The following is a 26,686-nucleotide window of genomic DNA, read 5'->3' on the forward strand; positions in this document are numbered from 1 at the left end:
GGTGGAGGCAGTGCTGGAGGACTGCGTATAATTCTCATATAAATTAAAGGCCAGCAGCGCTGCCAAGCATTGCGTGGTCTTGCCCAGTGACATTTCTGACAGTGGGTCACTTTCCCTGAGAGCATTTCCCTCCTTCTCCCCTGACAACCTTCGAGGACAAAAAATCTGGTTTCATTCCCCCCCCCCCCCGCCATCAGATTTTTTTTTTTTTAAAGCAGCAGCAGCAGCCATTTTTTCTTCTGGTTTGTTGCCAACCCCCCCCACCCCACCCCCGTCAGCTGTGGGGGGTGGCGGGGAGACAAAACCCAAATCCTTGTTACAAGTGTGACAACAGTTTCATTTACATCACCAATTTTCATGGAGAAAAGAGATTCCCAGGGGGCTGCATGTGTACATTCTGGTAGCACCTAGGGTCAGGGCCCTGGTGTGCCGGGTGCTGTAGGAACAAGCAATAAGACAGTCCCTGCTCCAAAGAGCCCGGAGAGACACAGCATAGGAGGGAAAAGAACTTGCCCAGGGTCGCACAGCAGGAAGAGAAGCCAGGTCTCCTAACGCCGGTCCAGAGCACTATTCTGTCTGCCATGCAACCTTCCCTCCTACGTTGTACCTTTCCCCTGACCCTTTCAAGCTCTTCACAGCACGGGCCATCCATTCCTGCATGTTTGTACAGCACCACACATGCTCTGGACACGATCGTAATACAATTAATAAGAGCTGGGCGTACAGCCCACTTATCCCGTCTACTGGTTCCTCTCTCTTCTGGGCCGTGCTTCCCCGTGGTCATCATCACTCGTATACATCTTTCAGTATGGTCTCAGGGCCCTAACTTAGGTCTTGATCTCATCATGCTGGGCACAAAATGTCTACCCTTACGAGACGGTGTAGTCACAGGCCAGGAGAAAGAATGGATTATCCCCATTTTATGGATGGGGCAGGGATGCTGGGAGTAGCTGTAAGCACGCATTGAAGCCAAGGAGATTACTCTCATGTTTTACGAGTGATGCCCATATGTAAGTGGTTTGCTGAACTGAAGCTGGATATTCAGCCTCCCTCAGTTCCCAGTGAGCACCACAATAAGAGGCCAGTTTTTCCTAAGGGGTATCAAATCTGTCCCTAGGTGTCCCAGTAGAAACTGCTGGCCACTAAGCACTTTGGGAAATCCAGCTCTGATTTCAGAGCTGAGCTGTGGAAAATCCAGCCACACGTGCCAATCTGGCCCAAAGGACTTGTATGCACCAGAAAGTTTTATTGCTACAACAAACTCCAACTAATGTGGACACAATTAGACTGGTATTCAAGTGAGCAATTTCTGTATGAACCACACTGGTATAAGGTCCGTTATATGGGTAAAACTGGGTCCACCCTGAGGCTTTTACCAGTATTATTATTGTGGTAACAACTCACAGCCGCCTCTGGCATCATTCTAGCAGTAAAACTTGTAAGCCAGCCCGGCCAGAATGACTTGCCCAGGGTTACACAGGCAGTGTGTCAAAGCCAAGAATCAAAGCCCGATCTCCTGGGTCCGGGTCCAGTGCTCTGACCACCCAGGCTCTGTCACACTCACACATCCCATCTCTCTCACACACGCGCACACCCCACCTATCACACACAGCCCCTCTCTCTCTCTCTCGCTCGCTCGCTCGCTCTCACGCACACACCACCCATCACTCACACGCCCAGCCCATGTCAATCATATACACACCCAAACCCCGCCCCCCTCACACACTCGCACCCGCCCAGCCCGTCTCTCTCTTACACACGCGCGCGCGCTCCCCGGCTCGGCTCCCCCGCTGGGCTCGGCGCCGCCCCCCGCTCTCCCGGCCGCGGCCGGCGGTGGGCGGCGCTGGAGGCGGGCAGTTCCCTGGCCAGCCCGGCGCGGGCGGCCAGTCGGCCGGGGGAGCGCTGCGGTGCGGAGCTGCCGAGCCGAGCCGAGCCGGGCGGGCCGCGCCGCCTGGGCCCGCGGGACGATGCGCTGACGGGCCTGGGGCGGGCAGCCTGCGCCGAGCGCCGGGATCGCGGCTGTGCGGCCGGCGGGGCCCTGCCGGGGCCGCCCGGGGAAGATGAACTACCTGGTGAGTGCCCGGCCTGCGCCCCGCCCCGCCGGGGCCGGGGCCGGGGCCGGCCGGAGCCGCCCGCTGCGCAGCCGGGGGAGCGGACCGGAGCCCGGCTGGAGCTGGCGCTGGGGTCGGTGGCTGGGGGTGCCCGGAACGGGGCCTCTCTGCCCGCCCGCCGGGCCCATCCCCGCTGCCTCCCGGCGCCCCCAGAGCGCCCGCGGCGGCCCGGGGGTGTCGCGCTGGGGCGGCTGGAGCTCGGCCCGCGGACGCCGCCGCGCGGAGGCGGATTCCCAGCCCCGCCCGCCCGCCCCGGGGAGCCGGACCCAGCTGCAGGGAGCTGCCGGGCGCCGCCCCCTGCGCCCCCCGCGGGGACAATGCGGAGCCCCCCGGCGCTGGGAAGCCCGAGGCCGCGGCGAGTTTCCTGCTCCCGGCTCGCCCGCTGGCCGGGGCCCCAGGCTGCCTGCGGTTGCCGGCGCCCGCGGGGCCGGCCGGGCTGTGCCCTGTCCGCTGCGGTCCGGGACATTCCCGGGATCGGCTCTGCCGGCCCCGGATCATGCCCCTCTCGACGTGGCACGAGCCGCCCCGCGTGGCTCCTGCGGATCCTGAGCTGGCCCCGGGCCGCCTCCCTGGCGAAGCCAGGGGCCAGCGCGGGCGCCTGGGTGTCAGCCATCCACAGCTGGCTCTAGTGCGGCCATGCCAGAGGGCGTGCGGGGGGCTGGGTTTTTCTCGCGGTGGGGGGCTCCGAGTGGCAGGGCTGCGGAGAAGTTGTCACAGCTACGGGCAGGGGCTGGTTTCTGGGCCGGGGGTCAGGATCTGGCCCAGCAGCCCGGAGGGGGTGGGGGACGGTGTTTCCGAGGTGTGGAGCTGCGCCTTTGTCCTTTGAAGGAGATCTGAAACAGAAACCAGTGGCTAAATCCCCTGGGCAAGGCTGTTGCCGGCCTGTGGCTGCTCAGGGACCTCCCTGTAACGAGTTTGTTGGGGTCTCAGGCCAGTTCCTGGAGGACCTGGCATGGCCTGCTCTAGAGCCCTCCATTTGCTCCCTTTGGTGCCCCCTTTGCCCCCGTGAGCTCCTCTCCCCCAGTGTCAGGGCAGGCACCTGCTGTACTTGCCCCTTGCATGTATCTGCCTCATGCCAGCAGTGCGCTAGGGTCCTGACTGCTGGCTACCGTGGCAGCAGCGGGTGCAGGTTTGCTTGGTGCTGCCCCTGCCCTAGGGGTGTGTCTGGGATGGGAAGCCCCAGCGCTGTCTGCCCAACATTGCAGTCCGCTCCGTGGATGTGGGTTTACAGCCTGGGTGACCGACCCAGGTGAAGGTGACCTGGCTGTGACATGGGCAATTAGCTGGGCTAACCTGGGAGGCCAGGGGGCATATTTCCCCCATAGGATACCCTCTCCCAGCAGCAGTATGGACCATTGCCCTGCCCCAGGCTAACATTGGCACCTAGCACCTGCCAGCCCAGGATCTCAAAGTTCTTAACGAGGTGATGGCCACCATCTTGGCTGAGAGGCCAGGACTCAAACTGATCACCTCCAGGGCTAACTGTGTGTGTCATGTTCTCCCATGACACTCAGTACCTTCATCTCCCCCATAGGGAGGGTCAGGGTCGGTATCCCTGGTTTACAGATTGGGACCTGCGGCTCGGAGAGGAAGTGACCTGCCCGGAGGTTGTGCAGCACATCCGGCCAAGTGCCTTACTTCCAGGCCCTGCTCTCACCACTGGCCTGTGCTCCCTCCCTGACTCGGCCTCGTCTGGGATAGCACAAGACTCTAAACAGGGGGCATTGCTCCCCGCTCCCACCCTGCTGGTGTGTTCCTGGGTTACCCTTCAAACCCTGCCCCCCCCTTTTCTCTCTGCCCCCCAGGGAGCCCTTCCCACCACCGTCAGCTCCCTGTCATTGGGCTGCGAGTGCCCTCTGGTGCTCAGCACCACCCCATAATCAGCCAGGAGTGGGTGCCACAAGGCACTCCCAGCCCCTCTGTTGCTGGCCCCAGGAGCAAGGGCCCAGGCCCAGCAGCACCCAGACCTCACTGGGCCACAGGGGCCAAGGAGGCGGGCCTGGAACCAGGCAAGCTGAGCTGGGAGTCTGGGGTCTAGAAGCATTTTACCATCCAAAACTGAACAGCTGGGCCTAGCAGGAGCCTGGGACTGTGCAGACTTGGGGCAGTGGGGCCCCAAGGCCCATCAAGGACGGGTGCTAGATTTCGCCCTCCCAAGGCGAGGTTTACCATTGGTAACTGAAGGAGGAAGGAGGGAGCCGTTCCTGGGAAGAGGCCAACTGGGGGTGAATAACTGGCATGGCTGGTGGTTCGTGTGAGAGCGTAAGTGCTGTGCCTGTGCACGTCAGCCGGCCCCAGAGCACGTCGTTAATGATTCACCCAGCCGATAATCAGCGATCTCCAGGCCTAGCTGATCCGGCTGTGTGAGTGCAGTGCAGGGCTGGGAGAGCGGAGTGAGCTCCTTTCATGTCAGATTACAAGGCAGTGCTGAGTGGGGCGGCCGGAGCAGGGAGCCATGCGGCGCTAGCAAACTGTGAGAAGAGTTGCCCTTGTCTCACCTGCCTTCCGCAGCGGCTCCCCTGGCATGCAGGTGGCATGCCCCTCGGGGCAGCGCCTGCACCTTGGGCTGGTGCTGAGCCATGCAAACCCACATGGGCCAGGCCTAGTGAGCGGGATCTTCCCCCAGGGCAGTGGTCTGTACACTCCCTTGCCGATCAGCGCTCCTGTGACACGGCACGCTATGGGCTCTCATCACAGAGCGGAGTTCTGCGGTCTGGGAGTTTGTGGCTAATATACTGACTGGTCCCCTTGCTCTGTTTAGCAGTTCTCTGTTTAACCCCTTCACACCCAGATTTGCCCAAGGTTTGCTTGAGCAAGAAGGATCAAACGAGTAGCACCTAGTGAGTGGAAAGGTGGGGTGGGCTGGTGGAGGGGGTGGGAGCCTGGGTTTGCTCCTGGCTCTGCCAGTTGGGTCCATTTCTTCTCCCATGTTTTGCCTTGTTCAGATTGCAGGCTCTGTGGGGCCAGGACTGTCTGTCACTGGGGGTACATACAGTGCCCAGCGCAACGGAGCCCTGAATGCGCTTGTTACCATAATACACACCAATAATGAAGGGGGAGTTTGGGGCCTGTTGAGTTGATGGTCCCCCAAATGGAATCCATTCTTCTGCCTGGGCAGAGACGATAGACGCCTGTCAGAGGGCACGTGTTGGCTGCTAAGAACATGAGAGCGGCCAGACTGGGGAAGACCAATGGCCCACCTAGCCCAGTGTCCTGTCTTCTGACAGTGGCCAGTGCCAGGTGCTTCAGAGGTCATGAACAGAACAGGGCCATTGAGTGATCTGTTGTCCAGTCCCACCATTTGGCAGTCGGAGATTTAGGGACACCCAGAGCATGGGGTACAGGGGAGGGGAGCGACTCCTTTCATGTCAGATGACCATCTTGGCTAATAGCCATTGCTGGACCCATCCTCCATGCTGTACTAGCCCTCGCCAGCTGCCAGCAGCTGCCGTGTGTGGTGTGTGGCTGTAAAACCAGGTGGCGTGGGGTTGTTCCAGGAACAGGGCGTGGCAAGTGCTGAGCTTATCTGTGTCTCTGCCTTTCGCTTTGCTGGGAAAGTGTCGCTCCCAGGACCTGGCTCTCCTGGCTGCCCCAAGGGAGGGTGAGGTGAGTGCTGGGTGTGAGGCTGAACCACAGTGCAGGCTGGGGAGGGACCTGCCATTTGTATGCCCCAAGGGTGCAGCTGCTGCACAAGAGCCTAAAATTGCTGGCGTGGGGCCCTGGGCAGGTCCTGACTGGAGGCTGAGCAGCACCCGCTTCGTCTCATTGGTTACCCTGCGCAGCTCCCAGTGGGGCTTGCTTCCAATCTCTGGGTAGGGCTCATGGCAGACCCCTCAGAGAAGGCAACCAGTGTGGCTAGTCTTCACCAGACAGCCAGGGAGAGCCAGTCTTGGTGAGGAAGGATGGCACAGTGGCTTAGTGTCCCAGACTGGGACTTGGGAGACCTGGGTTCAAATCCCTGTTCTGCCACCAACTACCTGGGTGACCCTGGTCAAGTCACTTAGCTGCTCTGTGCCTCAGTTTCCCCATCTGAACAATCAGGGTGTAGCGGGGGGGCAGCTGCCCCACTCCAGTAAAACGGGTTAAAAGCTGGCCTGGAGAGGGCTGTGGCAGGGAAAAGCTAGGCTGATTGGGGAAGCAGCCACAGCTGTGGCCAGCTCAATTAGGTCCCAGCTGGCCTGATAAAAGGGATGTGGGTCAGAAGTTGGAGGAGTCTCACTGTAGCCCTGGAGTGGGAAGGGCTAGCTGCCTGGGAGCAAGGTACCTGAAGAAGGGGAGTGCTGGGGAAAAGGGCAAGAGGAGCTCCAGCCTGGCAACTCCCCTGACTGCAGGCCTTGTTGAAGGCCTATGGAGGTACTGGGGCTGCAGAGGTGTAGCCTGGGATAGGCAAAGGCAGCAGGTCCTACCCCCTTGCCAATGATGAGTGGCCATTACAGACTGCAGTCTGCCCCAGTGAGCGGGGGGCTAGATGATGACTGGCAGTAGCCACTGAGGCAAGGTGGATTTAGAGGGTTGGGGGTTTGCCTGGGAGGGGAGACCTAGAGTATAGGGGTACTGCTGGGGCAGAACACCAGGGTAAAGGGCACAGGGGTCTGGGAGGGACACAGGGCCAGCGGCAGGCGAGACACCAACCTGCAGAGGGCGTGCTGTAAGCTGGAAAAGAGCTAATTCCTAGATGATCAGCAGGAGGCGCTGCACCGGTGAGTTGTCCCTTTGCTACAGATGGTGTCAGGGTTCCCTCCCCCCGCTGAACTGTGGGGTACAGATGTGGGGACCCTCATGAAAGACCCCCTAAGCTTATTTCTACCAGCTTAGGTTAAAAACTTCCCCAAGGCACAAATGCTTCCCTGTCCTTGGATGAGTACTGCTGCCACCACCAAGTGAGTTAGACAAAGATTCAGGAAAAGGACCACTTGGAGTTCCTGTTTCCCTAAAATATCCCCCCAAGCCCCTTCACTCCCTTTCCTGGGGAGGCTTGAGAATAATCTACCAACCAGATAGGTAAACAAGGTGAGCACAGACCAGACCCTTGGGTTTTTAGGACGCTAAAAACCCATCAGATTCTTAAAAAACAGAACTTTATTATAAAGAAAAAGTAAAAGAAACACCTCTGTAAAATCAGGGTGGAAGGTAACTTTACAGGGTAATAAGATTTAAAACATAGAGGATTCCTCTCTAGGCAAAACTTCAAAGTTACAAAAAACAGGGATAAACCTCCCTCTTAGCACAGGGAAAATTCACAAGCTAAAACAAAAGATAATCTAATGTATTTCCTTCCTATTACTTACAATTTGTAGTCTTAGATGCTTAGTTCAGGTATGGCTTTAAGAGATGTATTTTCCCTGCCCTGGTTCCTCGCTGACTCAGAGAGAACACACAGAAACACAGAACAAAAATCTTCCCCCACAGATTTGAAAGTATATTCTCCCCTTATTGGTCCTTTTGGTCAGGTGCCAACCAGGTTATCTGAGCTTCTTAACACCTTACAGGTAAAGGAGGGATTTTATGCTACCCTTAGCTGTATGGTTATGACAGAGGGTAATAGCATGGGCCTGCCTCCTAGGGGTTTGGGAGGTTACATATGGGCTCAGGTGCTGTGGTAGTAGGGGCCAGATAAATACCATAGATAAGTGAGCACTTGAGGGTTTATGCGCTGTGTTGGACCCTCACCTGGTCACTTGCCAGAGGTGGTGGAGCTGAGCTGAGGCCACTGGGAGGTACTTTGGGCCAGTCTCATAAGGCAGGAGGTCACCTGGTCAGGGCAGGCTCTGCTGTGGTCTAGGGGGGCAATGGCCAGAGGGCAGGCGTGGGGAGGCGGAGCTCAGCGTCTGCTGTGGTGTGGGACAGGACACACCTGGTGTGGGACAGTGCAAGATAGGCCCTGGTGGACCCAGCGCTGGGGGCAGAGGGTGAAGAGACCAGGTACGGAGGCCAAGGAGCAAAGGGCAGAGCAGCTCCTGGGACTGCTCTGTCCTCAGGGGCGGGGAGGGGAGGGGAGGCAGCCCACACAGCTCACAAGCCTCTTTGCGAAGATCTCCACTAGAGCCTCCTTGCAGGTGCTGCTGCTGCAGTGACGGGCCGCAGCTCGTGTGACGGGCCTAGTTCGGGGGGAGTGCTCTGCCCCTTGCACACAGTGGCTGCCCAGACACCTGGCGGCTGCCCGCTCCTATCCCTGAGAGGGACATACTCTGATGGCGTGATGGTGAGCAGACTGCAGGCCAGGGTTGCCCCAGTCCCGGAGGGGTAATGGGGGGAGCAGCCTTTCCTACACAAGGGTCCCACCCCTGGGCAGCAGTGTCTGAACGAAGCCCAGGGCTCCTGGAGGGCTCAACTCCAGGCAGTGAATGTGGCTGTGGGTGTGAGCCCACTCGTGCCAGGGCATCCCCAGGCATGGGTGATCAGAGACTTGGCTCCCCCATCTCTGTGTGCGGCAGCTGGGACTGGGTGCTGCTGGGGTGGGGGCAAATGGTACCTGGGCAAGACGCCCCTGGCAGACCCCCCACGGCCAAACTGCAGCCGGGAGGGAGCAGAGAATCCAGGGGGATCCCTGAGCAGGAGTTGCCGAGGCCCTTCCCTGCCTGGCGCTGGACTACGCCTTGCCCACGGTGGGCACTGGGACCCAGCACCCAGGCTCCACGTGCTCCTAGCCTGCAGGCGCAGGGCAGGGCCTGTCTGCAGGAACAGCTCCTGCTGCAGCTGGCGTGCTGAGCTCCAGGGTCATGTCTGGGCAGGACGAGCCGGTGGGGGGGTGGCACTCCCATCCGGCTGCCTCCTCGCTCACATCAGCTGGGCGCACCTGGGGCTGGGTGAGCTCAGCCTGCAGTGCCCACCGGATGGCGCTCTCCCACAGGAGTCCCAGCTGTGCTAGTGCTCTGGGCGGGGGCCTTTGCGGGTGGCTCTGGTGGCAGGTGTTTGTATGTGGGGGACGAGGAGGGAGCAGCCGATGGGGGAGGACAATAAATCTGCAGCAGCAGCAGCTGCTCTGCTGGGCTCCTCCTGCCAGTCAGATGCAGGGGGGAGTGGGGAGGGTGAATACAGTGCTGTGTCTACACAGAGAGCAGGGCCCAGACTGTTCTGGGAGCATCCGAACTTTGGCCTCAGCCCTGCTGCGGCAGAGGAGAGGGGCCCTGCAAGGGGCTGGGACGGTTCCCCAGCTGCCATGGGAAGAGCACGTGGCTTGGCTGCTGTGATCAGCACCGTGGGGTGCTGCTGGGTCCCATCTACCCAGGGTGGGCTGCGTTAGCCAATGAACCTGGCTCGCAGGCTGCTCCTGGATCCCGCTGGGTGAAAGGCAGTCATGTCCGGAGGTGGCCTTGCAGCAGGAGGTTGTATCGTGACTGCGGATCTCCCAGTGGCCTGGCAGCTGGAGCCAGCCTGGTGTCCGGGGGGTACCTGCCCTCACCTGCCCCCGGGGAGACAATCAAGGGCTCGGAGAAACCCCTGATCAGACCCAGAGCGTTGTTAGATCCCATCTCTAGAGCTGAGTCCGGGGAGCCACTTACAACACAGGGAAACACTTGTGTAGAGGGGACCTGGCCACGCTGCCAGCACTAGGCCAACCTGGTCACCGGCATGTGGTTCGGTCCATGTGTGATCCCACTGGGAGCAGGCCAGGGCACCAGTGGGTGCTCATAGGGATAGTGAGGCCTGGCCCCTTGCAGTGGGTACCCCCCAGACACCAGCTCCGGAAGGGGGCAGATCAGTTGCCAGGGTTTGGAATGATTTGGGCCTCACTTGTCATCATTGCAAAGCAAGACGCACATGAACCCACCCACCCGCAGGCGCCCCACACATGCACCCAACTGGAGTCCTTCGTTGGGGGCTGAATCGCCCTGGTGGGGCTGGGCAAGCTAAGGGCAGCCCAAGACACCGTTGCTCTGAGTTTCCCTCTGCTCAAGCCTGCCTCTGAGATAGGCCCAGACCCTCTGCTGCCGCCCCTAGCACGGCACAATAGGCTCTTCAGTCCTTCGTCCCCACCTGGCAGCCACTATGAGCACCCTGAAGGGGCAGGGGCATCACCTGGGCGTGGTCAGCAAAGGGGTTCTCTGCAGCTCGGTGCCCAAGGGAAGGGCTAGAAACCAGTCATGGGAGTGGTAGAGTGGGGAAAGGAAATGCCATTATGAAGGTAACAGACCTCCCCGAGGGTCATAGCACTGGGCTGAGCCCCAAGCTGCTACTGGATTGTGTGCGCTACTGCCCTCTAGTGTCCAGAATTGGGCCTGTTTGGCAATATGCCATAGGCCCTATACTGCTAATGGCTAGTGGAGAGTTTCCTGTAGCTCAAGTGGCAGAGTCCTGTGCAGGAGATTCTGGCTTCTCTCACCACTGCGCCCAGCATGTCCTGAGTGGCTAGGGCGGGCAGCGCCATGACAACCTTCAAGTCTTGACAGTGGGGGAATTGTTATGATACCAAACCCAGTGGAGGCTCAGGTCTTTCCCATGGGTTCCTTCTGCCCCGTTACCACGAGTGCAGTAGTGTTCTCCTCCTGGGAAGCTTCCAGTCCTGTCATATGGCTGCTGTGTTCAGGGCCTGCAGCCCCATCTTATGCGGGGAAGGGGATGGCAGAGGCCCTGGGTTACCCTCATTGGGTTGGGACCAGCCCAGCGGTGTGGCATATTGAGGCCCCTCGCCTGAACTCGGAGGTGAGGGGGACTCCCCTAGCAGAGGGACTGGCTGGCTGGCTTAGCAGGTGGAGGATTTACAGCCTGTGAGTTTGTCCCTGCTCTGAGACAGCCAGCAGTGTTTGGGTGGCCATGTGGCCCAGCCAGCTAGGAGCCAACCTGGCCTCTGGTCCCAGCTCTGCCATTGACTCACCTGTGACCTTGGGCAAGTCTCTGAGCGTGTGAACCGGGCTTGCCAACGCTGGCGTCCCATGTAGCTCCATCCCAGGGAGGGGCGTGGTGTTGTGCCCGATGAGCATTGGCTGTGAGGGTGTCTGTGTCTGTTAGTGCTGGGATCTCTGAGAATTGGGGTGGATCCCAGCACCATGCATCTGGGGAGCTGAAAACGGTTCCTTAGCCATCCTGGGGAAAATAATCATCCTTGACTATTGCTCTGCATTAATCTCAGTGCACTTTGCTGGGGGTCAGTGTCATCTCCATTTTACAGCTGGGGAAACTGAGACACAGCGGGGAAGTGACTTGCCTGTGCTCACCCAGCAGAGTTGGGAATAGAACCCAGGCTTTTCAAGTCCCAGCCGACTGCTCTGTCCACTAGGCCAGGCTGCCTTCACCCTTCTTGTGTTTCCCCGTTGTTGGTGTCTCAGGAAAGGGGTACATTTGGCCAGTGTTGGCTTTACCATGGCATCAGTGGCTCCATGGTGCCGGGCCCACACTCAGAAGGGGCCCTGGTGTCAGGACCGTGGCCCCAACTCCCCTCCCCACTCTGCCCCGAGGCCCCACCCAATGCTGACTCCTCTTCACCTGCCTCCCCACTTCTGGCCCCTGAGTGTGGGGCCAGTAGTGCAGCTGGGTTGGGCGGGCTTCTGGGGCTCACGTCCCAGTGATCTGATCCACTCTCCAGCATGGCTCTGGCTTAGGCAGTCTCTGCTGCCTGCCATCTGTGGGGCCTTGCCCACCTCCCCAGGCCAATCTGCTTGGGACCAGGGCATGGGCAGGGCTGTCTTGGGCAATGCATGGGTCTTGGTTGGCCCCTCCAGGCAAGTGGGTCCTGAGGGAGCCCGGCCCAGGCAGGCCCCACTCCTGCTTTGTCCTGGCTGATTGCACTGCTCCTGAGGGGCCAGAGCGATCCCCGACCAGCCCCAGCTGTGCTGCTGTCTCAGCCCACACATGGACATAGTCGCTTCCCAGCAGGAGGTGAGTGTGGCTGGGGGACAGGCAGGGTGTGGGGGAGTGGGTCTCAGGGGGATCTGGGGCAGGGGTCTGTGTGTGTGGGCGCTTTGGGCACTGCGGGGGTCTGTGTCGGGTACTCCTGGAGAAATGAAAACAGGTCCCCCTGCAGATTTCTTTGCTTCCTTTTAGAAAGTGAGGGAGAAGAAAAGGGAAGCAGCCCTTGGGAGGAGCGGGGGGACTGGGAATGCCTGTGGGCATTGCCCCCAAACAGAGGAAGGTGTGGGGGGCACACAGGGTCACATGCCACTGCCCCCCCTTCTGTGAGTGCCGAGTTGCCCAGCTGAAAAAAGAGGGTGTTGCTCCACTGACTTTGCAGCTGGACCCCAGCGTCTCGGCCTCCTGCTGGGTGAGCCTCCTCCCCCCGCGCGTTGGGAGCCCCCTGTTTTCGGTGTGACAGAGAGTGACCCCTGTGGGGCGTGGCAGGGAGCAGGCTGGGGAGGGGATGGAGCGGTGGGGATGGAAGCAGGGGGGAGGGGGAAGGAAGTGGGTGGGAGGGGGACGGAGTGGTGGGGAAGGGACAGGTGGTATGGGAAGCGGGAGCCCGGCATGCAACATCCCATCAGCAGCAACTGGGACTCCCCCATTAAGCAGGCCCATCACACCCCCACCCTGACAAGCCCCATCTCCCCTGCACCTGGACCACTGGGATGAGCCCCCCACACACTCCCACTGAGTCCCACCAGCTGCACTAGGACCCCCACCCAAATGAACCCCACCTCCCCTGCACCCAGACCCCCCAGCTGAGCTCCCCACACCTAGATACCCCCCGCTGAGCCCCAACCACCTTCACTTGGAAGCCCCTGCAGAGTCCCACGGCCCCTGCACCTGGGACATTCCCTGTGCATCCAGATCCCCCACTGAGCTGCCCGCACCCAGATTGCCCCACACAGAAACCTCTCACCCCCACCTGGATCCCCCCCCACTAAGTCCCTCTGCACTCGGATCCTGCTGCTGGGCTGAGCCTGCTCACCCACCCTGGTGCGCCTGGCGCAGAGGGGCAGGGCTCCAGGGTGTTTCTGGGGCAGGCCTGGCCCTTTCGCTGTGTCAGGGTCGGGTGCAGCCTCACTGCCCAGTCCCTGTCCCAGGGCTGGGGGAGGCTGCAGGGTGATCTCCCACCTCCATGCAACCGGTGGCCTCTGCTCCTCACTGCCAGGCTGGAGCTTCCAGATTTATTGGCAAAAAAAAATTGCGGAATTTTAAAATATTGTGTGCGGAATGAGGGGGGCGCTGGGCAGTGCGGGGGGCGCTGGGCGGGCAGTGTGGTGTGCAGGGCACTGTGCAGTTTTGGTCAGAGGCCAGCAGGGAACCTCTCTGGGTGGGGGATGCTGGGCATAGGGTCAGGTCTCAGTGAGGGGGTGCTGGGCATAGGGATCTGTGGCTGGAGGTCTCTGGGCGAGAGGGTGCTGGGCATAAGGGCAGGGCACTGGGCAGGCTGGCAGCACAGGGCTGGGCGTGGCAGTGTGCGTCTGTGGCTGTAAGTATGTAAATGGTGCCCTCTTGCTGGGCTGCACGGAGCGCGGCTGCTCCTGCCATGCCGTGGCCTGCCTCATTGTCCCCGGCCGGCCCCTCGCTCTGGGGACCGACCCCCCCACCCCACCCCATGCCATATTGCTCCCAAGGGGGCCCACAAATATGTTGGGCGCTGGGCCCAAAAAAAGTTAATCCAGCCTTGCACCTGGCCCCGACTCCCTGCAGTGACTCCCAAGTGGATTCCGCGCCCCAGCGTCTGGCTGCCTTCGCCCGGCTGTGTCTGGGAGTGACACCAGTTGGCTTTGGGTCGGCAGCACAGGGGGAATCCTCAAAACTGCTTAGCAAACAGCCCTGTGGGGCTCAGGCGTGCCTCAGGCCTCGCCTGATGCAGCCATCCAGCAGAGCTTGGAGCTTCTGCCCAGCAGTGTTCTGTGCCCCAGGCTTGTCCTGGGCCAGAGAATGAATGCACCCGAGCAAGGAGGAAGAGGTGAAGGATTTCCCTGCAGGGCTGCAGATGCTCCTCTTTTGAGAGCTACTGGACAAGCCCTGTGGCACAAACAGACCAGCTGGTTGAAGCAGGTTAGTTGCTGGTCCAGCTCACCATGGGGAGGGGCTGCTATGGGGCCAGCCAAGGGCTGGGGAGTTGAGCTGCGTCGTGAACGTCTGGCGCTGCCCCAGGTGGAGCTCTGTGCCCAGCTTTGCTGGGTGCTGTCTCTGGGTCAGGTAGGATCATCCTGGTAAGAACTGTCCCTACCTCTGGGACTGGCTGACTTGCAGGGTTGGTGATGAATTCCAGAGCTCCTCCAAGCCAGGTCAGGACTGAGATCCAGCCCAGGGCAGCTGGGCTTCCAGGCTGTGTGTCACGAGTGGGGAGGGTCTCGGAGCAGATCCCTGTCACTGAGACCTTCACCGCCACAGTTGGCATCAAACTGGTCCCTTGTGGCAGCCAAAGCAGAGGGGGCCTGTGCAGAATGGAACATGGCCGTTTCCGCCTCGCCAAAGGTAGTGGCGAGAGAGGGCATCAGACTCTGATTTGCCACCCTCTGCTAGCAAAGGCAGCTCAGGCCAAGTCCTGCTGGGATTTCCAGTTTTCTCCTCCATCGAGTTGATACGGACACAGGATCCTCAGCAACATCCATTCCTCCCTATTGCTCATTCACTGGCTGCCCCGTGATGCCCCTCAGGACAGCGCAGCCACCCAGGAAGAGACCGAATGCCCAGAATCCCCGTCCTTGGCTTGCCGGCAAGCCCAGGGCCAGCCAGTGGGAGTTCGGGCTGCACAGAGCAGGTGCACCTGGGTTGTGCTGCCCATTCCCGGGGGCTCAGCAGTCACGCTGTCATGGCATGGCGGTTTCCCATGTTGTCGTAATAAATCACCCTCCTAACATGTAGAGCATGGCCCACCGCAGATCCAGGCCGGGAGCCCTCCTGGCTGGCCAGTGAGAGGGTAGGGAAGAGGCCGTTACAGCGAATGAGCAGTGATCCGGTGGCTAATGTCCAATTCTCCACCAATCGCAAGCTGGGGATGGGCAGGGAGCAGTTCTTCAGTGTGTGACTGGGCCGCGTCTGGCTCCCGGATCCAGGAGGTTGCTCTACAAACAGCCGTTTTGTTGTTCTACGTGAAATGTCCTTGGGGCTTTTCTCTCTGTGTTTCTGGCCAGGCGCCTACCAGCCTGCTCCCACCCAAAAGGCCTACTCACCCACAGGCATAACTGCTCCGCTCTCAAACTGTGGCACGTGGCATGGCCCTGCCTGGCACGCTCCAAGCCTCTCCACACAGGAGTGCAGGAGACGTGACCTGCAGCCTTTGCTGCCCAGAGGGTGGGAGAGGGTCCCCATTCATCGCAGACTGCAAGGCCGGAACAGATGCTGCCAGGGCTACGTGTCCTCAGCCTGCCCGCCCCATGGCAGCGAGTTGATCAGCCATCCCCTCTCGCCTGTGTGAACTGCTCTTGTGCCCTTCCCTGCTGTGCCCAGGCTGCTAGTCAGAGCCCAGCCTGCCCTGCTGCCTTTGCTGGGTCTGCCAACAGGGCAGTAAAGAGTTGCCGGCTGGGCTGGAGTGCAGGAAGGTGTTGAACTCCCTGCATTCTCTCCCCCTTCCTTTGAACAGCAGGAGGTGCCCCCATGGGTCAGGCCTCACCCAGTCTGATTGTTGTTGAGGGGCAGATGCGTGCTCCCTTCCCTGGGGCTGACGCAGCAGGGTGGCAACGAGCCCAGGCTTGTGCCCTGCCATGCTTGGGGCATGGGGGCGGCTGGCTTGCTGCTGGCCGGTGGTTCCCCAGAGAAGCTGTGAGGCAGGAGCATTAATAACACACACTTGGGTCATATGCCTGGAGGCCCCCAGCAAAGGCGTCTGGGGGACCCAATGGTCAGGGGGAGCGATTAGCAGGGGGAGAGCTCCAGCGTGACTCTGGCGTTAGCAGTGCCAGGGCTGGCATTGGGGGCTACCAGTGGTGTCAGTTTCCGCAGGGCTCTAATTCCAGCAGTGCCGCTCCTCGTAGCAACCGTGCTGCCGGCTCCAGGGAACAGCCTCAGAGCTGATCCCTGGCACAAACATGCATTGTTCCACGGGGCTGCAAGCAGGAGGGTCTCCCCACCCGTGCTTGGGCCTTGTGCCAGCGAAATGCCCTCAGTTAATCCTGGGCTGGATTTTTTCCTTTCCAAGGGACCTGTGAATGGTCACGGGGCAACTGAAGGACTGGCAGGTTGGGGGTACCATTGCCAAGGCTGGTGTCGCGCCAGCAGCTTCCACCAAGGAGGGCAGCACAGGGTGCGTTTGAGTCTTCCCAGTCCGGTAGCCCTGGCGTAAATCCAGGGGTTCGGCTAGTGGACTGAATTCCAGAGGCCTTTAGGAGCAGTTGCTTTGCTGTGTGGGATGCCAGCAGGATCAGGCAGGGGTGCGGTGGTTGTGGGGAAGGGAGGGGGACATACTTCCGACATCTGGGGGGGAGAGGAGGAAATTTCCCCCAGGCGGGACCTGGAGACCCCTCTGGGCAGCCACGGGAAGTCCTATTCCACTGGGAAGCCGTTGTTCTCTGTGACCTCGGCCAAGTCACTTTCCCTTGCTGTGCCTCAGTTTCTCCGTCTGTTACATAGAGGTAATGACTCTTCCCTAGGGCCCAGCAGTGAATGTGAGGCTGGACTCAGTGATGGCTGGGTGGTGCTTTTGAGATAACTGGGGGTCATCCCTTTAGACAACAACACCCCCCGCCCCCCATCTCCTTGGCAGAGCATCGGGTCATCCAGTTAGACGTGGATTTCTGTTTCCATCTGTTTTCATACAAGGATGCACCCAGGGCAAGCTGCTGGTGACCACCGCCTGGCATGGAGCCTTCTGTGGCTCCGATGGGCGAGCTGCAGGAAAGTCAGGCTGGGGGAGGGGTGAGCTGGTGAGCATGGGGTGCTCTTCCTGGTGAGTGGCATGCTTCATTGCTAAATGCCTGTGGAGGGCTGGGGGCGAAAACCTGGCCTTGGTTGTAAGTGCCGCTCACATGAAAATCCGGGTGGGGACAGACGGGGCTTCTGGCAGGTTCCTTTGCAGCTGTCTCTTTCCAGTTTTCTGTCTCTCACCTGCCATTCTCCAGAGGGGTTCTAGCCCAGCTGTTGCTGGTTTTCCAGCAATCAGAGCGGGTATTGAGCCATACTGTGCTGCCAGTCTTTGGGGGTGTCTTAAAGCCCCAGCTCCTGGGAGCATGTGATTCCAAGAGAGTCAGCTTTCATTCAGAAAGATAATTAACTGTCCCGTCTTCGTGGTGGCAGAGAGAGCGGGAGCCGTGAAGGCTCTGAGACAAGACAAATGAAAAGAACCTGGCTTTTCTTATCTAAAATGGAACAATTTGTACGCCTGGTTGGGGGGGCCAATTCGTGGATTTTGGTTGGTGATGCAGTGACCCCAGGGGTGAAAGGTGTTTTCATTTGGGATGAACGCTGGCTACAGGATCCTGGGCTGCTATCACAAGCCAGGGCCTCACGCCCACGCTGGACCAGGTCTGGAATATTCCAGTGCCCCAAGCGCTGCTCCTGCTCGGCTACCCGCCCTACCTCCCTCGCCTGCTACGCTGCCATCCCTGCTGACCAGCTTTCCAGCTGCCCCTCCCACCATACCATGCTGTCCGTGGGGGAAGCACTTGGCACTTGTACAGGCCACCTGCCCAGGAGGTTCCCAAGGTGCTTTGCCAGCATGAGTGAAGCCCCTGTGTCTGTGCAATCTATAGGTGGGGAAACTAAGGCAGCAGTTGGCAGCAGAACCCAGGAGTCCCAGCCCCTTGTTCTCTGGTCTAATCATTAGACACTGGTGCTTAGTGCTAGTGAATACACTGCAGTCAGCTTTAGAGAGTTACTGGGGAACATATTGGAGACCCCCCCCCAAAAGTGTCCGGGACAGGGGCCAGCTAGGGTCCCTGTTCTGCTCTCAATCACATAGGCACAATGCCCTGGACAATCAGTGAGACCAACACCAGAATTGGGCCCTTCCAACAGAAAGTCATTGGGACTGGGAGTCGGGATTCTGGGGCTCTCTGATTCTGGGGCTCAGCCCCCGCCCCAGTGCCTCAGTTTCCCCATCTGTAGCAGAGGGAGAATGATCCTGGCCTGACTTTCTGAAGTGTCTCCTGTTTGGGGGGATCGAGAGGTCAGTGTTGCCGTCCATGAACCACCCCTCCCCCGCTCCTCCTGTCTGTGCCCCATTCCCATGGCAAGGGGCTGCTTTCTGGTGCTGCTGGGCACTGCTTCATGGTTCCGTGAGTCTGCAGCCTCCCCAAAGCTGCCACCAGTCCCAGATGGTGTCTGCCCCCCTCTCAAACAGCTCGGGCGATGTACAGCCTGGCACAGGGGGCTGGCGCAGCCAGCCTTGGGTCTGGGGCATCAAATGGGCTCCGAGCCTCCTGCTCCCCCACCCCACGGGCCGTGCCTAGGCTGCGAACCCAAGGGGCAAGGTAGTGGAAATCGGGCCCCAATTCTCAAAGGGCCAGGCCCAGTGCACATGCTGCGAGTCCCGGCGTTCGACCACATTTGATCTACCCCCAGGAGGCTGAGGCATTGCCCCCCCACACACACACCCCTCCTGGCACCGCAGGCAGATGGCGGGCGCCGGGCGGGGTGAGCCGCGGGCCCCATTCCCGACCAGAGTCTGGCCCTGCGAGGCTCGGTGTGAGCAGGCTGTGTTCTCTGGGGTCGGCTCAGTGGCTGGGCTGGAGCCGGGGAATTCTCCCCACGCTGACTCACTGCCCTGGCACTTCCTGTCCAGCGGGCAGGGGCAGGGGGAGGGGGAGCCGGGCACCTGAAATGGAAGCACAAGCCGGATGGGAGCGTGACGCGAGGGGCCTCGCCTGCCGCCGGGCTGCCCAGCTCCCTTCCCCTCCCCAGCTCCCTTTCCCGCAGGCGACTCTGGAAGGATGCAAGCTCTTCCTGGCAGGAAAAGCAGGCAAAAGGCCATATTAGGGAAAGCTCCGTCCTGGCCTACTCCCCTGAGCCAGGCCCCCGACTCCCACTGTAGCCACTGCGGGGGCTCAGCAGCGCTGTAACGACCCGGCTCTCCCCAGCAGGCTGCGATTGGGGTTTTCACCTTTGCCCGGGGCAAACAAGCAACTCTGGCTTTCCACCAGGCTCTGCTCTGTCTCCATGTGGCCCCCCCAACCCAAGGCAGCATTGGCAGCCCCGGTGCTCGGAGCCTCCTGGGGATCACAAGATGGGCTTTCCAATGGGGAGTTTCGGTTGGCTTGTTGTTTGGGGCTTTTTGTGATTGAGCATCTGGCTTTGGTGTATGAGTCGCGTTTCTGAGCTTTTCTCTGCCGTGACGCGGGCTAGAGACCGGCTGGAAATAAACCAGAGCTGGGATCCTGTCATTGTCACAGGACTCCCGTGGCTTGGGGACCGCCTTCCTGCTCGTATCCTGAACTGGCGCTAAATGCGTGAGAGCTGGGCCTACCTGCCTTTGCTCTTCCTCTTCAGGGTCTGCTGGGCCTAGCTCTGGAGGTGGGTTTGAAATCAGTGGGGATGGGATGTCCCAGCTGCTGGCTTTGCATCGGTCATCACTTCCGCTTGGCTTTACACCAGTGTCATTCCAGTGGGGTCACACCTAATGGGCCCATCCTGCTAAGTACTCAGCCACTGGGGGAGGCCCTCAGCGGGGTAGGACCCTCAGTCCGGTGTCGTTTCTGATCTGGCGCTAGCCGCTCCCATATGGGGATGGGGCCTGCAGCCCCACTCAGCGCCTTGCAGGGAGTGAGAGCAGGATCGGGCCCCTCTCTGGGCAGCCCTGGAGCGAAGGGTCCTTTTCCTGGCTCACTTCAATGCTGTGAATTAGCCATGCTATAGGAGGTCACTGGGCACTGTCCCTGCTGCTTCCCCCACTGCGCGCCTGGGCCCCTCCCTGCCCTTCTCAAGGGGCCTTTGCAGTGGCTGCTGCTGGAGGAATGGCTGACCTCCAGCATCTGTCTTCCTCTGGGACTGGCTGGAGCCGCCCACTGGTCCCTGGTTCCCTGCATGGTGGAGCCCTGCGCCCTCCTGTTTTCGGGGGGAGCCCCCGGCTGCTGGGAACCCCCCTCTGCAGGGGGCAAGTGGGAAATAGAGCTGGAGAGTCCAGTGCTGAGCAGTTGGGCTCTCAGGAGAGTGCAGGGAAACCATGTGCTTCCAGCCTGGACAGGGCAGACAGGAGCTGGGCCTGCTCCCCCCAGACAGCTCTGCTGGTGTCCCTCACTCCTGACCTGTCTCAGCCCTGGGCTCCCCCCAGAAGGCTCTGCCAGTGCCCCTTGATCCCAACCCAGAGCCCCCCGCTATCTCATCCCTAGGCTCCCCCCCGCTCTGCCAGTGCCCCTCACTTCTGACCCACAGCTGCGTGCAGTCCCAGACCTGGGCTCCCCTTACACAGCTCTGCCAGTAGGCCCTCAATACTGCCCCACAGCCCCAGCTATCCCAGCCCTGGATTCCTCCCTGCTCCTGCCCCCCAGATCTGCCAGTGCCCCCCAGGCCCACTTGGAACAGTTTGTTTTGCAGAATCACACAGATGGAGGTGCAGCCCTTGGTGAGATGGGCAGATGGGACGTGCCCCCATTTGAGCCAGTCAGGTCGTTCTGGCTTTACCCAATGAGGTCTGAAGGCAGCTGGGTTTTGGGGGGGAGTCCCTTGCATCTTGGGACAGTGGAGGGGCCGTGTGACGGATATAGCTGTGCCCCTTGGGAGGCTGTGTGGAGGAACCTGCGTATGGGCTCAGTGCCTTGTGTTCCTCTTCCCGCCTGGATCCCAGCCCCGGGCCAGGAGCAGCAGCAAGCTGGGGCTGGCCAGGAAGCAGCGCGCTTGCCTGCAGTGTGGCGTGGGGGTGACTAATCCCCAGTCGGCGTCTCTGCCTGCGAACGGCCGGGAGCAGAGTGACTGTGCGGGGCTGTGTGCTGAGGGTTCTTTCCATCACTCAGCCCCTGGACCAGGCTGGGTCATATTTGGAAGCATGACCAATGTGTCATGGGCCTGAGGAACGCTGGCGAGTATTGGCTATCAGCGCCCCCGGACGGGGGAGGGAGCAGGAAATGGCTCACCAGGAGCAGGCTGCTCTCTGTGCCAGGGCCTGATCCGGGGCACTGCCAGCCCTGCAGGAGCCCTGCCCCGGAGCAGCTGGGCGTCCCCATCCCCACCGCCAGGTGCCTCTGTGCCTCTCACGAAGCCTGTTCTCTCCAGTGCAAGCTGCAGTTGTCACATTCTCACCTGACTCCAGGAGCTGGGGCTTTAAGGAAATCACCAAAGACCAGGAGCCTCGCTGTAAAACCATGTGAGCTGGCCACACTCTGTGTGCTACCACAATTGTTTTCCCTCTTTGGACCCTTTCCCCAGGTACCCTTCGATACAAGGACATCCCCTGAGCTAGCATGGCCCTTGGGGAAGGATGGGAGTGGGGATAAAGCACTGCAGTGGGGCCCTGGCTTCCAGGCCCAGCTCTGCCATGGACTCTATGCGGGACCCTGGACAAGTCATGTTGTGCTGGGGTTCGAAACCCACTCGGCTCCAATCCCCCACCCCTATGCACAACCCAGATTGCCAGAAGCTCCTGCCATGTCTGGCTGGCTGCAAAAGCTGGCCCTAGCCTCTCATGCCTCAGTTTCCCCGTTAGCAAAATGTTCCTCCATTCTGCCTGTTTTGGGTCCTTATTCTAGGCTCCCTGGCGCAGGGACTCCACCTCTGGTGTCTAGGCAGTGTCTGTGCGTTGGCTGAGGATGAAAAACCCAACAGCAGCCAGGCTAATGATTCGGGTTTGTTCTGTGGGTGTGGGCATCACCCACCATGGGTCAGCCCCCACAGGGGATGGGCTGTGCCCCAAAGGGTTTGCACTCCAGGGTGAGATTCCCACCAGGTGCAAATCACTGCAGCTCCTGTGTAGCCAATAGGCTAGATTCTGCAGTGGTGTGAATGTGCTCAGCTCCATGGTGGTTAGCAAGGCTCCGATCTGACCCTTAATGTCAGATTCCCCTGTGGGAGGGGGGTCTAAATTGGTGGGACTGGGATGGGGGAGGACACAGGATCTGGGAGCCCAGCTCCGGTTCCCTTCAGTAGGCCCTGGGTGTCCATCTACAGTGGTTTGTAAGCTGGCAGTACCCCATTAAGGGGTAGGCGCAACAGAGGCCTTTCTTGTCTCCCAGCAGATCTTGGGCACCCGCTGCATTGTGCCTGGCGGGGGGGGGGGGGGTTCAGCAGAGCGCAGGGCAGGATGGAGGGACGCAGGCAGGTGCTGGGAGATGCTGGTGGAGCCCAGTTAGTGGGTTTCTGACCAGGGTCGCTTGTTCATGGGGGCAGCCCTGCAGCCGGACACTGTCACGTCTGTGTCCTGCTGGGGCATGGCTGGACCGGGGCTGCTGGCTGTGGGCTGACCCTGCAGTTCTCTCGGGCCACTCAGTGTCACCACACAGGGTCCTCTTGCTAAGGGCTGCCACAAAGGCCTTTTGCCGGCTGCATGGGCTCCGTGGATATCGTTCAGGGCGGGGGTCACCCCGCGGACCTTCCAGCTGTCCGGGGAGCCTGGCAGCAGTGGGCAACTGTGGCCGCTTTGCAGGTGCCGGGGCGGGGAGCTGTGGCTGCGGATCCCTCATTCCCAGTCTCGCTGCTTTGGGAGGGTCCGGCCCAGCCCGTACGGCGCTGGGGGAGAGGAGGCCAAGGTCTCTCAGTGCCCCGCACCCAGATTCCCCAGCAACGGCGTTGAGCGGTGCGAATGGCATGGGCTGCCGAGGGGCAGGAGGGCAGGGTCCCTGTGCGGCCAGCTCACCCTCCCTCGTCTCTCCCCCCCAGAATGTGCTGGCCAAGGCGCTGTACGACAACGTGTCCGAGTCCCCAGATGAGCTTTCCTTCCGGAAGGGCGACATCATGACAGTGCTGGAGCGCAACACGCAGGGCCTGGATGGCTGGTGGCTCTGCTCACTGCACGGGCGCCAGGGCATTGTGCCCGGCAACCGCCTGAAGATCCTGGTGGGCATGTATGACAAGAAGCAGCAGGCGGGGTCTAGCCAAGGGCAAGCACCTTCCCACCAGCACGTGCTGCACCCCGCCGCCCGGCCGCCAGGGGACAGCATCTACCTGATCCCAGCCTTGAGCAAGGGGCAGCCGGGCCTCTACCCGGGCTCTGCGCCAGGGGCGCCCTTCCCCTCACCTCCAGCCAAGCAGCCACTGGCGTATCCAAAGCAGCCACTGCCCCACGCCTGCCAGGACATCTACCAGGTGCCCCCGTCGCAGAGCCACGCCCCGGACGTCTCCGCCAGCCCCCCACAGGAGATCTACCAGGTGCCCCCGGCTGCGGGGCTGGGCCAGGACATCTACCAGGTGCCGCCGTCCTTGGACGTGAGGAGCTGGGAAGGGCCGAAGCCCCAGGGAAAGGTAGGACGCAAACCCACACGGTTCAGGGCCCAGCTCTGCTCTGCAGATTGCCCAGGGGCCCCATGGGGGGATCCAGGCAGCTCTTCCAGTGCGGAGGCAGGAGCTGGAGGTGGGCACGACGGGCAGGGGATGTTTCTATTCCGGATACCCCCAGGATAGGTGGGAGCTCCCCCGGCCTTTGCTTTCCGGAGAGTTTGGGGGCAATCCTTCCCTTCTGGGGGTGCTGTGGGGCACTCAGGGTAATATCCCCACAGCCAGGCCCCCGCCCCTTTCAGGCTGGGTTTGCGCGCTGTTGCCCTCACCAGGGCGTCTGGGCTCCCAGCATGGGATGCTGCGAGTCTCTGTTCCTCTGTGCCTGGAGTCCGGGGAGGGGGCCAGAGCGGGCATTAACCCCGTGACACCTCCTGGTCTCCATGCACGTTGCAGCAGCCTGTGGGCTGCCCGCCCTTGGGCTTATTCCATGGTCCCCGAGGGCAGAGAATAGCCGCAGCGTGCTCTGGACACACCCCTGCATGCCTCCTGTGCCAGTTGTAGGGGCAGTGTGCCTGCTCCCTGACACTGGGGGTCTCGGGGGGCCATCTCCACCCCATGGGGCATTGTCCCTGGATGGACACCACGTGGTGCAGGGGCCTGGCAGCGCCGTGTGGCGGTTAGAGCTGGGGACAAGGAGCGCTGCGTGATGTGGCCAGCTCCGGGCCACGATGGATGCGGGGCCATGCTCTGACGCTGCCTGACTTCGTTAGACCCACTAACGAGCTGGGCAGGGACATGTGCCCGCCCCCCTGCCCATAGTGATGCCAGCACCCGCCAGGGGGCACCTCTTTGCCCAGCGTTATCTAGCAGGGTCGTTTGCCACAGGGGGCCCAGCAGCTGGGCAGGGCTCAGATGCTGCTGGCAGGGGCTGGCACACCTGGGCACCAGAGCCCAGACACGGCTTTTCCTTGGGCTGTTTTCCAGGCTGTCATCCTGCCCAGCACCCCCTGGGGGTGCAGCCAGGGGGCTGGCTCCAGGGTCTCCTTGGCAGGGGGGTGGGCAGCATGGCAGCTCTGGGGAGAGAGATCACCACCTGGGCATGCAGCACTCTCCCCAGCTGCCAGCCTAAGAAGTGGGTCTCCTGTGGGCCGTGCTACGAGGCTGGGGGGACAGGGCAGGCACTGGGAGGCTCCGGGAAACAGTGTCCCCAGACCTAGCTGCTGGGGCAGCAGGAGGGTCTGTGTTTGGGTGCCAGCTGGTCCTGGAGGTGGGTTTGAGTCCCACCCATGTTTGTGGCACCCAGCCCATGGATGTAGCTGTAGGGGGCAAGAGGCGCTGGCTGGGCTGGGCCCATCCCTCCTGCCTGTCTCTGGTGGTTGTGCCAGCCGCAGGGAAGGATTCACGGGCACTATGCTACAGAGGGAGTGAGGGTAAAACCAGGGGCCCCAGCTTGCATCTCTGCTCCCAGCGGTGGTCTGGTAGATGCTGCTGCCAGGTACCCAGCATGCCCTTTGCTCACAAGGTCGCAGGGTGAGAGTCACGGCTCCTGAACCCCGCGGACAGAGTGCTGGTGGCCAGGCACAGGGCCTGCCATGCCCCAGCCAGAGGTTGAGGAGCACAGCTCAGTGAGTGCTTTACTTCTTGGGAAATTCAGCCCCACAGGCTCCAAGTCGCCAGGCCCTGGGCAGGGCAGAGCCCTGTCTGTTGAGAGCTTTGTGGGAAGCCCTGAAGAGGGGCCAGATTTAAGTTGGGGTGTTACAGACCTGGAACATCCTCCTGGACGGGGCAAGGGGGCAAGCAGGCTCTGTGGTCCGACCACAGTGCCGGGGAAACCAGCTGGTGCCCCAGGGCCAAGCCAAGCACAGCTGCCACCAAGCAACCCTGGTGGCCTGGGGGAGGGAAGAAGGCAGGAGAGCATGTGTGGATCAGGGAACTAGGCGCCTTTCTGCCGTACACTGGCCATGTTGGGGTGCAGGACAGCTCACATCTTGGCTCAGGACGAAGCCCTCTGCCAGCATCCCAGCAGTGATAAGCAACGGTTATCTTGGGGTTGCTGGCAGCTGAGGTCTGGCCTACTGCGCCCCGGGTCTGAGCCAGTGCAGTGAACACACAGCCCTGTGGGTGGGGAGCCCCAGGTTCTGTTCGAGGCTCTGCTGATGACTTCAGCTGCCACCCTGCCTCAGTTTCTCTACCTGTGAAGTGGAGGCCTTATCAAGCTCTGTGATGGGGAGTGGCCACGCCAGCCTCCTGGTCTGGGTTTACTTGCCGGATGTAGATGTCATAAAATCTCTGGTCGTTTCTGTACAAGCGAGCGCTCCCCAGGGCTGGGCAGGCAGGAAGGGCCTGTAAGTTAGCAAGCTTTTTGCAGGGCCCCATTAATGCAAATCCCTAGCTGGGGATCTCAAAGCGCTTTCCAGTGCAGGGTCAATGTTGTCATCTGTAAGATGGGGAAACTAAGGCACAGAGGGGGGACGTCACTTGCCCAAGGTCCTCCAGCCAGCTCGTGGCAGGGCTGGGAATAGAGCTCGGGTCTCCTGAGTCATAGGCTGGGGCTCTGGCCACTGCGCCTCACTGCCTACCCTTAAAGCGTCTCTTACTCCCGTCCCCAGTGAGTTCTGCTGTTGGTGAATTGTCAAGAGCCCTGTGCCGAGGCTGCCCCGGGATGGCTGGGTAGCCGACAAGTGGGGGCTGCAGCCTCCCAGCAAGTTCTGGACACGTGGGGGGCCATGAGGGGGTTCGGGGAGTGGCGGGGAGGCTGTGTCCATGCCTGAGAGGTGTTGGAAAGGCTTGCACTTCTGGGTGAAGCCAGCCTCTGCTGGGAGTGGGCAGGAGCCTGGTTCAGCTTGTGCCATGGCTGCTTTGGGCAGGGTCTAGCACCTTCCTCTGCTGCAGGCCCCTGCCCTGGGCTGGGCTGAACCTCGTCTCAAGTCCCAGCCACTCCCAGCTCGGCCATGGCAAGGTCTGGGCTGATCCCTGAGAGGCTCTGCCGGGGACAGACAAGTTTAAACCCCTCAGGGCTGGCGAACATCCTGGGACCCCCTCCTACCTCTGTGTCCTCAGGCAGAGGGTTCTGGGCGCTGGAGGGGCTCTGGTGGGACAGGAACTGTCCATGTGAGGGGGCTGGATCTCAGTGAGACAAAGTGGTGTGGTTCTACTCTGCCCATTAGCCTGTTCCCGGTGGGTGCCCTGGCATAGCACCCTGGGTGCTGAGTTCACGCCATCCTCACCCATTGCAGCTGGCTCTTCTGGAAGTCAGGCATTGTGCAAATCCGGCCTTGTGTCCGGGGGCTAGCTGGGGTGCAGCTTACCTGGGGGGGTGGTCTCTTGGCTGGGCTGAGCTGATGCCACCTCCTCCCCCTTCTCCCGAGGAGACGGCCACGCTGGCCATGCCCATGGCTGGGTTCTGCTGGCTGTCCTGCTGGCTCGCTTGC

At 61.0% G+C, this 26,686-nt stretch overlaps 1 protein-coding gene across 3 annotated transcripts in view; it reads left to right on the forward strand.

Annotated features, from left to right (window-relative positions):
- The first annotated feature begins 1,905 nt into the window (after positions 1-1,905).
- The window catches only part of BCAR1 (BCAR1 scaffold protein, Cas family member), a 39,712-nt gene continuing 14,931 nt past the window's right edge, over positions 1,906-26,686 (forward strand). Inside the window, exons 1-2 of one of the 3 annotated variants that reach the window (XM_073307054.1) lie at positions 1,906-2,072; positions 22,701-23,282. In XM_073307054.1, coding sequence (XP_073163155.1) covers positions 2,061-2,072; positions 22,701-23,282 — 594 coding nt within the window. In that variant the 5' untranslated portion in view covers positions 1,906-2,060. The remainder of the gene's footprint in view (positions 2,073-22,700; positions 23,283-26,686) is intronic. The other 2 variants (XM_073307053.1, XM_073307055.1) reach the window with 2 other exon arrangements.

This window comes from Lepidochelys kempii, chromosome 12 (assembly GCF_965140265.1).
Source record: "Lepidochelys kempii isolate rLepKem1 chromosome 12, rLepKem1.hap2, whole genome shotgun sequence".
In the NCBI taxonomy this organism is placed as follows: domain Eukaryota; kingdom Metazoa; phylum Chordata; order Testudines; family Cheloniidae; genus Lepidochelys; species Lepidochelys kempii.